At 37.2% G+C, this 17,193-nt stretch overlaps 1 protein-coding gene across 1 annotated transcript in view; it reads right to left on the minus strand.

Moving 5' to 3' along the window:
- Window positions 1–1,820: 1,820 nt before the first annotated feature.
- The window catches only part of LOC118894560 (ceruloplasmin-like), a 31,234-nt gene continuing 15,861 nt past the window's right edge, over window positions 1,821–17,193 (minus strand). Inside the window, 5 exon segments of the mRNA XM_036850867.1 lie at window positions 1,821–1,979; window positions 7,065–7,204; window positions 9,720–9,921; window positions 10,864–10,973; window positions 14,137–14,262. Of these exon segments, the coding sequence (XP_036706762.1) occupies window positions 1,821–1,979; window positions 7,065–7,204; window positions 9,720–9,921; window positions 10,864–10,973; window positions 14,137–14,262 (737 nt within the window).

The raw sequence follows: 17,193 nt of genomic DNA on the forward strand, positions 1-17,193 counted from the left end.
AACTAACAAAACATTGTAAAGTAATTATACTCCAATAAACATGTGAAAAAAAATAATATGTTAGGAGTTTGGAATTAACATATATACACTACTGTATATAAAACAGATAACCGGGACTTCCCTGGCAGTCCAGTGGTTAAAATTCTGTGCTTCTACTGCAGGTGGCACGGGTTTGATCCCTAGTCGGGGAACTAAGATCTTGCAAGCCACGTGGTGCGGCCAAAAAAATAATAAAATAAAATAAAATAGCTAACCAACAAGAACCTACTGTATAGCACAGAGAACTATATTCAATATTTTGTAATAACTTATAAGGGAAAAGAATAAAGTGTATATATATATATATCTGAATCACTTTGTTGTACACCTGAAACTAACACATTGTAAATCAACTATACTTCAATTTAGAAAAAAAATAAATAAATATGAATGATTATAGGAATAAGAGTAATAATTACTATTACTGTGTTAATAATATTATTCTTGGTATTAATATGATGTTGCAGGTAAAAATTATATTTGGGGCTAATATGTTTTTGGCTTTGTGAGAAATGTGGTCTTTGTCTTCAGAGCGGACCCCACGGAAAAAATATCTACAAAACTCGAGAGTGGCACAGCCTATTTTAAATAGTGTATGACATATATATTCAATAGTTTTCCTGATTTGAAAAGTAATTTAAACTTTACAGTAACCTCAGCAGAAACAGAAACATACAAGAAGAAATAAACCTCACTTATAATTTCACTACCTAGAGAGAGTCACTATTAACATTTCAGTAAATTTCTGTTTAGTCTTTATATGTATATATATATATGTATATATACATATATATGTTTTATATATAAAATTTGAATTATATTTCAAATACTATTTTTTAGACTGCTTTTTTAATCACTTAGTATTGTATTATAAGCATTTTCTCATTAAAATTTTAAGGCATGATTTTTAAAGTGGGATAATACTTTAGATGATAAATGTAGCAAAACTTATAGTAGATCATTTCCTCATTTTCGGTTTTCCACCAACACAAAATAATATGGTGATAAATATTTTTCAGCATTGCTGATAATTTTCTGAGATCAACTGTCAGGTAAAATTACTGAGTCAAAATATTAGAATCATTCTGTCAAAAAAGGATAATGACTTCATGAACAGTCTAAGTAACTAAGGAACTGATGAAAATCTCAGTAACAAAGACACTATTTTCATACTGAAGTTGCTAATAAAATGTATTGGAGAAAGGAGAGATGGGAATGAGAGGAAATAAAATGTCACTTGAATGTGAAAATAAGATTATTAGAATCGTTATTTTGTTTCTTTCCAGAGTTGTGGAAACAGTATACACTTCCACCAAAGTATGTGCATTGCACCCTCTCACCACACTGTTATTGATACTATCACTGGAAAAAAAACAAAACAAAACCTTGCCAAATTGATGGCTTTCTCATTCAAAAAGTATCTTACTGTTGTTTAAATGCAATTTTAAGTGATTTGATTATGAGCAAGTTTAGATGTCTTTATAGGTTCAATAGTCATTTGTATTTCATCTTCTATGAATTATCTGTTCAAATCCTCATGCATATGTTGTAGGAATCTAGAAATTACATTTAACTCTGAAGTATCTTTTATCAGATCAGATATAGTTACCTAAATTTGGTAAAGAAAATAAAGCTAGATTATCTTGGTCCTGTCAAAACAGTAGTCTTTGAATGAATGAGTGGTGTGTCACATCATGTAAACGTCCAGTGGATCAGATATCCTTATATAAACACTGAGTTTATTTACATATCATCACTTTTAATTAATTAGGCTTACCTTTTCACTCGATTACAGTGTAAGTACTTTCCATTCCAGCCCCAAGGTGAACATTGATATGACAATGAAATAACCAGATTTCAACATCTCTTGGATACATTTTTACAGTTTGATAGATCCCAGGAGGAAGATCACAAACATCAGAGTGATACTCTCCCTAATCCTCAACAAGAAGACAAAATTAAATAGCTTATAAGAGGTATCAGTCATTTACACACCTTACTGTTTGCTGTAACTCCTCATTTCTATATACTTCGTCAGATGACGATTAGAATGCATTAGGTACCACTGCACCTCTCCTCTGAATACAATTGAGAGTTTGGAGAAGGAAGTCCTAGAACTTTTTAGTGATAGGCCACCGGGAAAACATCTCGCTCTAACAGGATGCCTGTGTCCGTATCGGTGTTAGGTACCTTGTCAGCGTCTCACACAGAATGCTCTAGATTTCAGAGAACATCGGTTTCACAAATCCCCAAGGTTTTAACTGAAATATTTCTAACTAGAGATGTTGGTGATATGAAGATGATCATTTCTCTAGATGTAGCTATCAGGAAAACTCATGGTTACAGGAAGAAGTGGACCTACCTCTGCCTTCTGGGGTTGGGCCTGAGGGCTGAGGGCTTTAATAGCCAATTTCTCTCCTTAGAAGAGAACCTGAGGTTTAGGAGACTATCGCATCTGTAGGCTACTTTGATTTTGAAAAATGAAACCCAGGGCCTGGCTAGGTTAGATTAGAAAGAGAGTAAGAGGGAGATGAATTTCTCTGTATAATAATATGGGAGGTATTTGGAGGATGGGGGATGTGTTGGAGAGTGCAGCTCAAGATGGGGTCCAGAATAATGTGAGGAGAGGAGAGAAGTCAAGAGAACGTGGAGAGGAAGAATGCAGAGAAAGAAGTCTTGAGGGTGAGAATAAAAAGCAGGAGAGCCAGAGGTTCTCAGCCATGCATAGCGGAGGGATAATTAAAGACAAGGGCATTTAATATCAAATGGTAACAACAAATGGTGATGCTTTCACTGTGTAGTAATAATAATAAAAACCCTCTTGTTTACCCCCAAAATTTCTCTTGAAGTCTATGACCCACAATGGCCTTGATTTTGTGCTTGGTTAAGTGAGTCCTAAGAAATGCGGGTGTGTTCCAATTTGGAGCTGCGCAGAGACATGAGGAAATACCAGCCACAGGAGGTGAGAAGCCAGAAAACTGAGCAGAAGCAGGAAATGAGAGTTGGAGATGGCTAGAAGAAACGTAGGCTCTCAAGACTCCCTGGAGATATTAGAAGGTAGGGGGAAGGCTGAGCCGTCTCCCACTTGAGTCATTGCTATTTAGGGAAATTAATTTTGCATCTGAAGTGACAACGATATGGATGACATAGATACATTTCTAAGATGTCAGAAAATGTGGAGAACAACATGAAACAATTTTAACTAAGAACTGACAATGTCCAAGGTATTAGTAAATGTACCATATGTACCTGGAGCCCTGGCGCCGAAGGAAACCACAGCCTTAGGGAATAGGAAGTGACTGGCTGGCTTGTCCCAAGACCCAGTTAGTAACCCCAGGGGGCTGCTCTGCTGTGCCTAGATGTTCCAGGGAATACAGACCAGCAGCTGCACCATTGCTGGAGTACTTCAGTTTAACCTCAAGGGGAGGGGAAGACTATTTGAGTCCATCTGTGATGGGTTTGGAGTGAGTGGCTAGAGTTGACAGCTGATGGTACCAGGTTCCATGGTACAAATAGGATCATTCTTTTTTTAAAATAAATTAAATTAATTATTTATTTATTTGTCTGTGTTGGGTCTTCGTTGCGGTGTGCAGGCTTCTCGTTGCGGTGGCTTCTCTTGTTGCGGAGCACGGGCTCTAGGCGCGCGGGCTTCAGTAGTCGTGGCACGTGGGCTCAGTAGCTGTGGCTCACGGGCTCTAGAGTGCAGGCTCAGTAGTTGTGGTGCATGGGCTTAGTTGCTCCGTGGCATATGGGATCTTCCCAGACCGGGGCTCGAACCCATGTCCCCTGCATTGGCAGGTGGATTCTTAACCACTGCACCATCAAGGAAGTCCCAAATAGGATCATTCTTAAGGGAAGCAGCTTTCTGAAGAGGCTAAGAGTGAGGGGCTCTGGAGTCAGAGCCAGGGGTTCAAATCCTACGTTTAACACTTCCTGCTTGTCGGAAAGTTCTTTACCTTGTTAATCCTCCATTTCCCTATAAAATGGTGATAAAATAGTACCTCTTTCATAGGAAAGTTGTGTGGGTTCAATGAGAAATCCACGCAAAACACTAAGCATAGCATCTGGCACATAAGGACTTAATAAAGGTTAGCTATAATCATCATTATAGAAATGTTACCATAAAGTCCACTTAATTTGACGCCTTATAAAATGATCATTTATGTAGATGTAGCCACTGAAAGATAACTCTGGTTTCCTTTCATCTCCACACAACACTTGGCATGGTTCTAGGAATATAATAGGCATTTGTTGAACTGAACAATCTGAATTGAACAACAAATACACTGTAAAAAGCTATAACTGGATTTTAATCTCTTTTGTTCTAGTTTTTAAAGTCTAATATAAACAGTTATGAACTTAATAACAACCCTATTATCTAGGCTTTTCCTTAAAAAATATGCGGAGCATCGGGCTTCCCTGGTGGCGCAGTGGTTGAGAGTCTGCCTGCTAGTGCAGGGGACACGGGTTCGAGCCCTGGTCTGGGAAGATCCCACATGCCGCGGAGCGGCTGGGCCCGTGAGCCACAACTACTGAGCCTGCGCGTCTGGAGCCTGTGCCCCGCAACGGGAGGGGCCGCGATAGTGAGAGGCCCGCGCACCGCGATGAAGAGCGGTCCCCGCACCGCGACGAAGAGTGGCCCCCGCTTGCCGCAACTGCAGAAAGCCCTCGCACGAACCGAAGACCCAGCACAGCCAAAAATAAAATAAATAAATAAAAATAAAAGTAGAATACTGATTGTAAGTAGGGTTACCAAATATAGCAAATAAAAAAATTACAAGATTCTCGGTTAAATGTGAATTTCAGAGAAACAAAAAATAACTTTAAAAAGAAAAAGAAAAAAAAAAAAGAAAAAAAAATATGGGGAGCATAGATGGAAGCATAGAAATGTCATGACTGTTGGGCGTGGGTGATGGATAAAGAGGTTCATTATTTTATTCTCTCTATTATATAAAATTCTCTGTTATAAAATTAGTTTTTAAGCAAAAAAATGTTTAAGGGAAATAAGTTTGTTTATTAAAGAAAAGAAAGCAACACACCAGTAAAGCTTTGTGTCAATTGTCACACACAATCATTTAAGTTATTTCTATGATAGGCCCAGAGCATTAAAGTAACTATGAACTGAATGCATCTAGAATTCAGGAACACTTTATGTGAAGCTTCTATCAATGTGTAAAAGATAGACTGTATCATGCCAAGTGGCTAGATGAAAAGTGTGAGGTGTCAAATACATAAAATATAATTCATCTTCAATTGCTCATTAATGTTTATATAAGGGATTAGGATGAGGAAATAAAGAAAATGCTCTTTAAGTAAATAAATGATACTCGGAGGTAGAAAGAGGAAGGATAAAATTGAAAATACTTATAATAAATTAGAGAAATAGCTATCAAAAGTGGTCAGTGAAAAAAAATTGTAAAGAAATATGACAGGTGGGGTGATGGAAAGCAATTCAGACAGAAGATATAAAGAGAGTAAGAACTCATAAAGTAGAAAAAGATGGCAATAATAATAATAAAGGTACCATAAAGCCAGTTCACACCTAGTTCCATATTTTAATTTGATAACAAATATTAAAGGAATAATAAAATTGGAAGGCCACCATTTGGAATCCCCGTTATAAAAACTGAGTCAGGCAAGGATCATCAGTGGATCCTTTTTAAAACTACAGGATGAAAAATTGTTGTAATAAACTATATAAAAAGTTACTTTACAGATTGCTTATTAATTACAATAGGAAGATGTTACTTTTAAAAGGGGGAGAATGGTACACATCACCTTCATGAAGTTATCAAACTTAGCCTTCACAGTATTAGGACCTGCTGACCTTGTGTGCCTCTTGATGTGACGTATGAGAAGTACACAGCTTCACCTATGCAGTGCTCTTGCCAAAGGTGTTTGACATGGATCCAATCACAAGGAAACGATCAGAACAATACAGAATATGGAACGTTCTACAAAACTGACCTGGACGCTTCAAAAACAAAACATCATGAAAGATCAAGAAAAAAAAGGAAAAGGTCTCCTGATTTTAGGAAAGATATGACAATAACAACCAAATGCTAAATATAAATGATTAGATCTTGGATTAAGAAAAGTTACAAAGAGCGTTTTGGGAACAACTGGTGATATTTGAATGGACTGTATGTTAGATTCTATTATTGAATTAATGTTAATTTGAAGCAGGTGATAACGTTATTGTGGTTGAGGCAGATTGTCTTTATTCTTAGGATGCACATGCTTTAGTATTTAGGAGTGAAGAGTCATGATGTTTGCAATTTACTTTCAATTGGATTCAGAAAAAAACATATATAGAGAGAAAGCAAATGCAGCAAAATGTATATAAGTGTTCAAGGAGTTTTTCTTTTATGTTACTGAGAGTTTGAAAATTATAAAAATAAGTTGGGGGCTTCCCTGGTGGCACAGTGGTTGAGAATCTGCCTGCCAATTCAGGGTACACGGGTTCGAGCCCTGGTCTGGGAAGATCCCACATGCCGCAGAGCAACTGGGCCCGTGAGCCACAACTACTGAGCCTGCGCGTCTGGAGCCTGTGCTCCGCAACAAGAGAGGCCGCGATAGTGAGAGGCCCGCGCACCGCGCTGAAGAGTGGCCCCCGCTTGCCGCAACTAGAGAAAGCCCTTGCACAGAAACGAAGACCCAACACAGCCAAGAATAAATAAATAAATAAATAAAATAAAAATAAAGGAATTCCTTTAAAAAAAAAAATAAGTTGGGAAAGAAAGGGTAAAACTAAGGATGATTATAGATGTTTTATTTACTTATTGAGAAGCATCAGAACAGAGTAAAAAATGCAATTCATACATTCAGAAGCATTTATCAAATGTCTGTGGGATATAAAAAGCTAAAAGTATAACTATTTACTTGCATCAGATATATTGCAGATTGTATGTGTTGAACCTCAGTGCTGGCGTGGTCATTTCCTGTCCTGTTATCTTGCCATGCTGCCCCAACAACTGGATTACAAGGTACCACAGTAACTAAAGGGAGCTGCCCAGGCCACTTACCGTGTATTGAAAGCTGTGACCATGAAAGGGAACTGTGTGCAGGTCAAACTCACCCCCCATGTCAATCAGATACCAATTCACTTCATCCCTAACATGAAATGTCAGGCCTTGGTTATTTCCGAACATTCTTCCATTAATTGCTGTGGAGGACACAGTTTATTATATTCAACAAAGATTTGAAGTAACATTTTTTTTAAAAAGCACCATGATATTTTCAGAGGCCATGAGGGTTTTAAGGCCAGCCTAAGGAAGCCGTTAAATATGACCAAGCCACCCACTCATGGGTGTGTCTAATGCTAGACAGAGAGTTTTCCTTGCCTGAGGAAATGAGGCACTGACTTTGCTTTAACATAATCGGGTTGGTCTAGAATAGTTCACAACTGAGGATACTTACATTGGTGGATACTTAAATATATCTATATATTTAAAGTATACTTAAAAGTATCACAAGAGGCTTAGAATATTAGGAATGTGTTCCCATTTAACTGTCTTACATCAAACCTTCATGATCTGTCACCAGTATGACTGGAATGGCCATTTGCCTGAGGTCCTGTCTTGCCCCCTCTCTAATCCTCTCCAGGTGTGGCTTCCAATGGGTAATGGGAAGAAAATATTAAAATTTAAAAAAACCCTCTCTCTTTATATATATCCTCCTTTTTACTTTTATACTTTGTGTGCATCTTTGGAAATGCAGAGAATACATTATTACAGTGGCACAAACATATAATTAATAACCAGATATCTATAGAGGTTGGGCTCTAACACTTTTAGCTGATGGAGGGATGTAATAGAAAAAAAACTAGGAGACTCTGCTTTAGATCAGTGCTTCTCAAACTTTAATGTGCACGTGGCTGTAGGAATCTTGTTAAAATGCAGATTGTGATTCACTGGGACTGTGAAACCTGAAATTCTGCATTTCTAACAAGCTCCCAAGGGACGCTGCTACTGCTGGACCACGGACCACACTTGGAGCATAAGTGCCAGAGTTGTTGCTAAAACACACATCTACTCCTATTGTTCCCTAGCTCAGTGCTCTTGAAGCCTTTAGTACAGTGGTTCTCAACAGGATTTTGTCCTCCAGGGAAGTCAATGCCCGGAGACATTTTTTAGTTCTCACAACTTGCGGGAAGGGGCTACTGGCATCTAGGGGGTCGAGGGTATGGGTGCTGCTAAACATCCTACAATGCACCGGACAGCCTCACCACAAAGAGTTATCCGACCCAAAATGTCAACAGTGGCAAGCTTGAGAAACCCCGGTTTAGATCAAGTTTAAATTGTTAACAGGATATTCAGGGTCTTCCACCCACAGATGGCTTTTTCTTTCCAGATGCTGTGTGACTTAGCTCACATTCTTCTTTCCACCTGGAAGGTCATTCGTTCTGTACTAGACAGACTCACAGGCATCCTTAAATACTCAACTCAAAGTTCTCCTCCCCTTCATGAAGCGTTTTTTGACCTCCCAAATAAGAATTTAAGACCCAGCACTGTTTATACTTCTGTCACGGCACCTCCTCAAGTCAGCCTTGTACTGTGGCAGCACACTGAGCAACTTGAGAGACGACCCATCTTATGGCTTTTGTATCTCCTTAGGGCCTAGGACAGTGCTTTGTGCCCTCTGTGATGCTTATTAAAAGACTATGGATAGAATGGATGTTGTCCTCGAATTAATTTTAAATTTACATATATTTCTTGCAGGGGGATAAAACCTAAGAAGTTGAAAATGATCATTTGCCTTAGTTAAGGATTCCTTAACCAGTCATATCCCTGAACTTCCTCAGGTGAAAGGATTGGGACCTGAAGTTTGACTAAGTAAGACTGTGATAAGTGAGCTTGTTTATATGCTTTTTTATTTGAATAATTGTCTTATTACTGTGATTCTAGATGAGGCGGGTGTAGGTCATAAATAAGGCGAATCTAGCCACAATGAACCTATAAAAGAGTTTTAGTTGATGAGCATGGGATTTTTAAAGGTTCTGCCTATGAAGTTCCTTTGGTAATGGTGGTGGGGAAGAGTGGGTGGGGCGTGTGCTCTTCAGTTTGCCTCAAACCCTAGCTCTCCCTCAGTCCATCCAGGTAAAATACTTAGAAGAGCCTGTAGTCAGACCCTCCAGAAACAATAGCTGATCTCCTCGGTTTTACATTGCCCGCAGGGCTCCAGAGACATTAGAATTCACAGTGCTGCTAGGACAGTGGTCTGCAGCCTTCATGCCAGCTCCAGCCCACTCACTGCCCTTTTCTCTATGGCTCATGAGCAAAGAATGGTTTTTAAATTTCTAAACAGTTGGAAAAAATCAAAAAAGAATAATATTTCCTTACCTGTGAAAATTGTGTGAAGTACAAATTCCAGCGCCCATAAATGCGGTTTTATTGACTTTTACTTACATTATTTACTTACCACTTACATTTGTTTACGTCTTTTCTGTGGGTGCTTTTGTGCCACAAGGTTTGAATAGAAGACAGCTCACGGTGGAGACCCTATGGTCTACAAGCCTAACTCTTTACCATCTGGCTCTTGGTCCACGTGATCTGCACCCCAGCTCTATGTGATCATGTTCTTTAAACTGTTCTGAGAGTGACAGATGTAAACCTTTGTCTGTTTCCTTTGGGCAGAACAACCTGTAGGCTACAGTCAGTGAGTTAGTGAGTGGGCATTACCATGCATTTGGTTGCTGAGGTCAAGAGTAGCATCACTCCTGTCTACTTGGTTTGATTCTTGAGAATAGGTATTGATGTTTTCTTCAAAGTACCAGGATTCATTCTCATTAAAAATCATGAACTGGAGAACACGGTAAACTATGCTGGCTTTGGTGTCTTTTCGACATACGATCAAAGGACCTACCAGTCCGCTATTAAGATCCTGGAGAGGCAAAGCAAGATGATAAACTGTGCCCACAACTTTTCCCAGTCAAGGAAAAGAGTGGAAACAAGTTTTAGTTTGAGTGAGGTCAGATCCTGAGTTTTGAATGATTAGGATTCTGAGTGTAAGGAACAAAATATTTGACATGCTAAATTCTTGATTGAAAAAACTGATCATCTCACTCATTAGAGTTGGGGTCTGAAGAGAAGAACAAACTCCTGAAAGGGATTTTAGACACATTCCTTAGTGGATTTAGCTCTATCTTTGAAATTTTAATTAAAAAACAGAACTTCGGTTTTAATTAGAAGTCCCTGGCACTGGAGTTGGTTGACAGATGTGTCTAAAGGTCTCAGATCCCCCACCTCTGTGATGCCTCTGCCTCCGCAGCCACTTTCAGCTGGGAGCTTTGGTTTGTTTATATTTATTTTATTTTGGGGTTGAATGTCTGTGTCTGTTCTTGGTTTGGTGAAGAGTAGGCCAAAAATAACTAAAAGGCCAAAGAGTGAACTCTTTGTTTTTTGGTTTTTTTTAAAAAATACAAATAAACTGGAACTCCAGAGTTGATTTAAAAGATATATACTATGTATGCATTTATTTGTCACTAACCATAGAATTTTAAAACTCCATACTTTGTTTTCTGGAACCCAAATCTTATTCAATGAAGCAAAGAAGAGGGTATTATCATATAATTTTACATATATCTATATATCTATATATCTTCCAATCCACTGTAACATTTTGGAAAATATCCTAAATCTAAGTAATCATAATGTAATAATTTAGTTTGCTCTTGAAAAATGCAAACCTGTGTAGAATTAAAAACTGAGCAGTATTTAGAAAGTTTACATAAAACTAAGATTTTTTAAAAAAGAAAAATAAACTCCTTTCTTTCATTATAATTTCTAAGAGGAGAGAGGATAAAAACTGGGATTTAAGGTTTACCCTAACCACGTCCACAGTTGAATAGTAAAACCAAGGTATGCACTCAAAGTCCTTTGAGGTAGGACCAGCTCTTTCAGGAATCTGCCAAATGTATGTTTGGCTCTCTCCTGAAATAGGCAAATACAATGTATTTAAATAGAATCTTTTAATTCACACTTCTTTATGGAGAAGCAGATAATGAACAAACTCTAAAGCTATACAAATATTAAACAGCACAGTCCTTGTTTTTACTTCTGGCTCTACAGCTCCTTGCTTTGTGGTCTTAGTCAATGTGTTTACACGTTCTGGATTTCTGTTTCCTCATGCACACAAAATGGGGATTTAGGGATTAGACAAGATGGTGCAAAGGAAGCCCTTGGTGTTGCATTACCTGGCCCACAGGGCAAGGTCGATGTCACTATCAGTGTTGGCTATTATGTTCTCAGTGTTACAGGATCAAAACTTTATAGTGATTCTGCCGTTGAAAAACATCAATCATTAAATATCTAATTCATTTGTTCAATGAATATTTATTGTAGTGAAGATAACTCAGCCTTTGAAATGTGACAAAATTGTTTTGAATCACAGCTCTGAACCTTCCAATTTGTAGATCACATGCACCTCCTTCCCACCCACAAAGCTGTTTGCATTAGCCCTACTTAATATAAATCCTCTTGACTCTTGCAGGAAAGTTCTTTTGGTCCCCACCCTCATCCCTTGCTATATCATTCTACATCTCCCCCCTTCCCGAGGCTTAAGTTAATTTTCCCAGGCACCTGTGACATAGTCTTCCTTCTCCACTAACCAACCCCATCTTCAGCCTCCCCACTTCCAAATCGTTTTTTTTTTAAATTAATTAATTAATTTATTTATTTTTGGCTGTGCTGGGTCTTCGTTTCTGTGCGAGGGCTTTCTCTAGTTGTGGCGAGCAGGGGCCACTCTTCATCGCAGTGCGTGGGCCTCTCACTGTCGCGGCCTCTCTTGTTGCGGAGCACAGGCTTCAGATGTGCAGGCTCAGTAGTTGTGGCTCATGGGCCTAGTTGCTCCACGGCATGTGGGATCTTCCCAAACCAGAGCTTGAACCCGTGTCACCTGCATTGGTAGGCAGATTCTCAACCACTGCGCCACCAGGGAAACCCCTAATCTCTTAATTTATTCCTTAATTTGTCTTTCTGATATTTTGTTGTTAGTGTATAGAAATGCAACAAATTTCTTTATATTAATTTTGTATCCTTCAACTTTACCAAATTCATTGATGAGCTCTAGCAGTTTTTTGGTGGCATCTTTACAATTTTCTATGTATAGTATCATATCATCTGCAAACAGTGACAGTTTTACTTCTTGTTTTCCAGTTTGGATTCCTTTTATTTCTTTTTCTTGTTTGATTGCTGTGGCTGGGACTTCCAATACTATGTTGAATAAAAGTGGTGAGAGTGGACATCCTTGTCTTGCTCCTGACCTTAGAGGAAATGCTTTCAGCTTTTCATCATTGAGTATAATGTTAGCTGTGTTCTTGTCATATATGGCCTTTATTATGATGAGGTATGTTCTCTCTATACCAACTTTGTTGAGAGTTTTTATCATAAATAGATGTTGAAATTTTTCAAAACTTCTTCTGCATCTATTGAGAAGATCATATTGTTTTACCCTTCAATTTGTTGATGTGAGGTATCACACTGATTGAGTTGTAGATATTGAACCATCCTTGCATCCTTGGGATAAATCCCACTTGATTATGGTATATGATCCTTTTAATATGTCATTGAACTTGGTTTGCTAGTATTTTGTTGAGGATTTTTGCATCTGTGTTCATCAGTGATATTGGCCTATAATTTTCTTTTTTTGTGATATCTTTATCTGGTCTTGGTATCAGGGTGATGCTGGCCTCATAGAATAAGTTTGGAATCATTCCTTCCTCTGCAATTTTTTGGAATAGTTTAAGAAAGATAGGTGTTAACTGTTTTCTAAACGTTTAGTAGAATTCACCTGTGAAGCTATCTGGTGCTGGACTTTTGTTTGTTGGGTTTTTTTTAAAATTTTAATTGATTCAATTTCATTACTGGTAATTGATCTGTTCATGTTTTCTATTTTTCTTCCTGATTCAGTCTTGGAAGATTTTATGTTTCTAGGAGTTTATTCATTTCTTCTAGGTTGTCCATTTTATTAGCATATAATTGTTTGTAGTAATCTCTTATGATCATTTATATTCCTGTGGTGTCAGTTGTAAATTTTCTTTCATTTCTGGTTTTATTGATTTGGGCCCTCTCTCTCTTTTTCTTGATGAGTCTGACTAAAGGTTTATCAATTTTGTTTATCTTTTTGAAGAACCAACTCTTAGTTTCATTAATCTTTTCTATTGCTTTTTGAAATCTCTATTTCGTTTATCTCTTTTCTGATCTTTAAGCTTTCTTTCTTCTACTAACTTTAGGTTTTGTTTGTAAATTGGAACAACCATTATGGAAAACAGTATGGAGGTTCCTCAAAAAACTAAAAATAGAACTGCCATATGATCCAGCAATTCCACTCATGGATATATATCCAAAGAAAGTGAAAACACTAATTTGAAAATATACATAGAACCCAAAGTTCATAGCAACATTATTTACAATAGCCAAGATAAGGAAGCAACCTAAATGTCCTTCAACAGATGAGTAGATAAAGAAGATGTTATACACACACACACACACACACACACACACATACACACAATGGAATACTACTCGCCATAACAAAGAATGAAATTTTGCCATTTGCCACTACACGGATGGACCTGGAGGGTATTATGTTTAGTGAAATAACTCAGATAGAGAAAGACAAATACTATAATATCACTTATATGTGAAATCTAAAAAATAAAACAAACTAGTAAATATAACAAAAAAGAAAAAAAAACTCATGGATATAGAGAACAAAATAGTGGTTACCAGTGAGAAGAGAGAAGTGGAGAGGGGCAAGATAAGAGCAGGGGATTAAGAGGTACAAACTACTATGTATAAAATATATAAGCTATAATGATATATTGTATTATATAGTACAGGGAATAAATCCAGTATTTTATAATAATTATAAATGGAGTATAATCTATAAAAATTTTGAGTCACTATGTTGTACACATGAAACTAATATAATATTGTAAATCAACTATACTTCAATTAAAAAAAAGTATGGCATGGCATATAGTAGGTATTCCACAAAACCAACCAACAAACAAAAACAGGAAAAAAAGAGCAAACGTTAGCCCCACAGTCCTGCATAAAAGCTTTGGGACTTTTCTTTCTCCCAAAGCAGTTACCTGCTGTGTTGGAACAACAGTGGAATAGTTTGTTTTCACCCCATGAGCATGAATAGAATACGGCCTTGAGGCACTATTTTTAAAGACAGTATAGAGTTTCTCACCAGGGCTAAGAAATATTATGGGACCTAGGAAATAGAAAATGGAAAATGTGTGGATAGTTGTTATTTATTTTAAATTATGAGTCATCTGTCCCCTTAAGTATATACACAGTGACTTATTCTTTTCCTTAACATGCAGCCAAATGAAACAAAAACACATTTAACAAATGGACCATTGCTGGTTTATGACACATGGTTTTTGCCTTTAAATCATCTAGAATTTTTATAAGCTCCAGCTCTAGAAAATTTACTTCGATGAGCATCAGTTAATGCCTATGAAAACATTCAATTTAGAAGTGGAACACTTTATTTTCTTTCTTGACCAACCTCATCATTTAAGCCTTTTATTCTTTTCCCCTTTCACCCTAGTGGAGGACTGAGAGAAGCTGCAAGGCATCTTTATTGACCCAGGGCAATTATCTCTCTCACAAAGTAAAGATCCTTCATTTTACTCTCTCTCTTTTTCAACCCAAGCCAAGAACTGGAGGTATATAATTTGTTATAAAACATCTTTCTATTTGGAGGCAGGTTGAATTTGTGGCTCTAAAAATTCTGAAACAGAGATGGTTTTGAGATGAACTAAGCAGAAAGAACTCTCCTTAAACTTGTGCTATAATTACTAAAATCAGAGCCTCGAAGAGACTTTGTGGACACTAGATGCTAGCGAAGTAAAGCAACTCTTTGCCTCTCATGGCAATTCTACCGTCTCAAACACTATGCTTGTTTTTCCTTTTCTAAAAAGGACTTTTTTTTGTATAAATAATAAAGGAATCTAGAGGGCCCTATTTTGTTATTTAGCTCAGTACATTTGGCCAGAATCCTAGAGAAAACAAATACGATGCTGTTACTAAAAATAAGAGCCAACTCAAAAGCACTGGGAACTTGATAGAACAGATCTCCCTCCAGGGGTTGCAAAGCCCAGGAGGCCGATGAGGAGCCAAGAAAAGTAAAAGTTTCTCCCCGTCAGCACGTACATCCATCTTCTCAGGGTCCATGCCAGAAAATGGACTCCAATAGACACATAGATATCAGGACTGAAACAGATTTAGGTGTATGGAAATGACATGTGACTTCTGGAAATACTATGCAATCTATGGAAATGCCATTTGACATATGAAAACATCGTGTGACTACAGAAATGCCATGTGATTAGTGGAAACGTTATATGTGGGTGCCTGGGAGTGACTTGTAGGTTTCCTAGCTGATCTGTCAAGGGTGGAGGAAAAGGCTGTAATTTTCCTCACTCCTGGACAGAAGATGAAATTAAATCTTGACAGAAAATTAATAAGGAAACACAAGCCTTAAATGACACAATAGACAGATTTAATTGATATTTATAGGGCATTCCATCTGAAAACAGCAGATTACACTTTCTTCTCAAGTGCATACAGAATATTCTCCAGAATACATCACATCTTGGGTCACAAATCAAGCCTCGGTAAATTTAAGAAAACTGAAATCATGTCAAGCATCTTTTCCAACCACAATGCTATGAGATTAGAAATAAATTACAGGGAAAAAAATGTAAAAAACACAGACACATGGAGGTTAAAAAATATGTTACTAAATAACCAAGAGATCACTGAAGAAATCAAAGAGGAAATCAGAAAATACCTAGAGACAAATGACAACGAGAACACAGTGATCCAAAACCTATGAGATGCAGCAAAAGTAGTTCTAAGAGCAAAGTTTATAGCAGTACAATCCTACCTTAAGAAACATGAAAAATCTCAAATAAACAATCTAACCGACATCTAAAGGAACTAGAGAAAGAAGAGCAAACAAAACCCAAAGTTAGTAGAAGGAAAGAAGTCATAAAGATCAGAGCAGAAAAAAATGAAATAGAAACAAAGAAAACAATAGCAAAGATCAATAACACTAAAAGCTAGTTCTTTGAGAAGATAAACAAATTTGATAAACCTTTAGCCAGACTCATCAAGAAAAAGAGGGAGAAGACTCAAATCAATAAAATTAGAAATGAAAAAGGGGAAGTTACAACAGACACTATAGAAATACAAAACATCATAAGAGACTACTACAAGCAACACTATGCCAATACAAGGGACAACCTGGAAGAAATGGACAAATTCTTAGAAAGGTATAACCTTCCAAGACTGAACCAGGAAGAAATAGAAAATGTGAACAGACCAGTCACATGTAATGAAATTGAAACTGTGATTAAAAATCTTCCAACAAACAAAAGTACAGGACCAGATGGCTTCATGGTGAATTCTATCAAACATTTAGAGAAGAGCTAACATCCATCCTTCTCAAACTCTTCCAAAATTTGCAGAGGGAGGAACACTCCCAAACTCATTCTATGAGGCCACCATCACCCTGACACCAAAAGCAGATAAAGATACTACAAAAAAAGCAAATTACAGACCAATATCACTGATGAATATAGATGCAAAACTCCTCAAAAATATACTAGCAAACAGAATCCAACAACACACTAAAAGGATCATACACCATGATTAAGTGGGATTTATCCCAGGCATGCAAGGATTCTTCATTATACACAAATCAATCAATGTGATACAGCATATTAACAAACTGAAAAATAAAATCCATATGATCATCTTAATAGATGCAGAAAAAGCTTTTGACAAAATTCAACACCCATTTATGGTAAAAACTCTCCAGAAAGTGGGCATAGAGGGAACCTACCTCAACATAATAAAGCCCATATATGACAAACCCACAGCAAACATCATTCTCAATGGTGAAAAACTGAAAGCATTTCCTCTAAGATCAGGAACAAGACAAGGTTGCCCACTCTCACCACTATTATTCAACGTAGTTTTGGAAGTTTTAACCACAGCAATCAGAGAAGAAAGAGAAATAAAAGGAATACAAATTGGAAAAGAAGAAATAAAACTGTCATTGTTTGCAGATGACATAATACTATACATAGAGAATCCTAAAGATGACACCAGAAAACTACTAGAGCTCATC

Source organism: Balaenoptera musculus, chromosome 4 (genome assembly GCF_009873245.2).
Source record: "Balaenoptera musculus isolate JJ_BM4_2016_0621 chromosome 4, mBalMus1.pri.v3, whole genome shotgun sequence".
In the NCBI taxonomy this organism is placed as follows: Eukaryota; Metazoa; Chordata; class Mammalia; order Artiodactyla; family Balaenopteridae; genus Balaenoptera; species Balaenoptera musculus.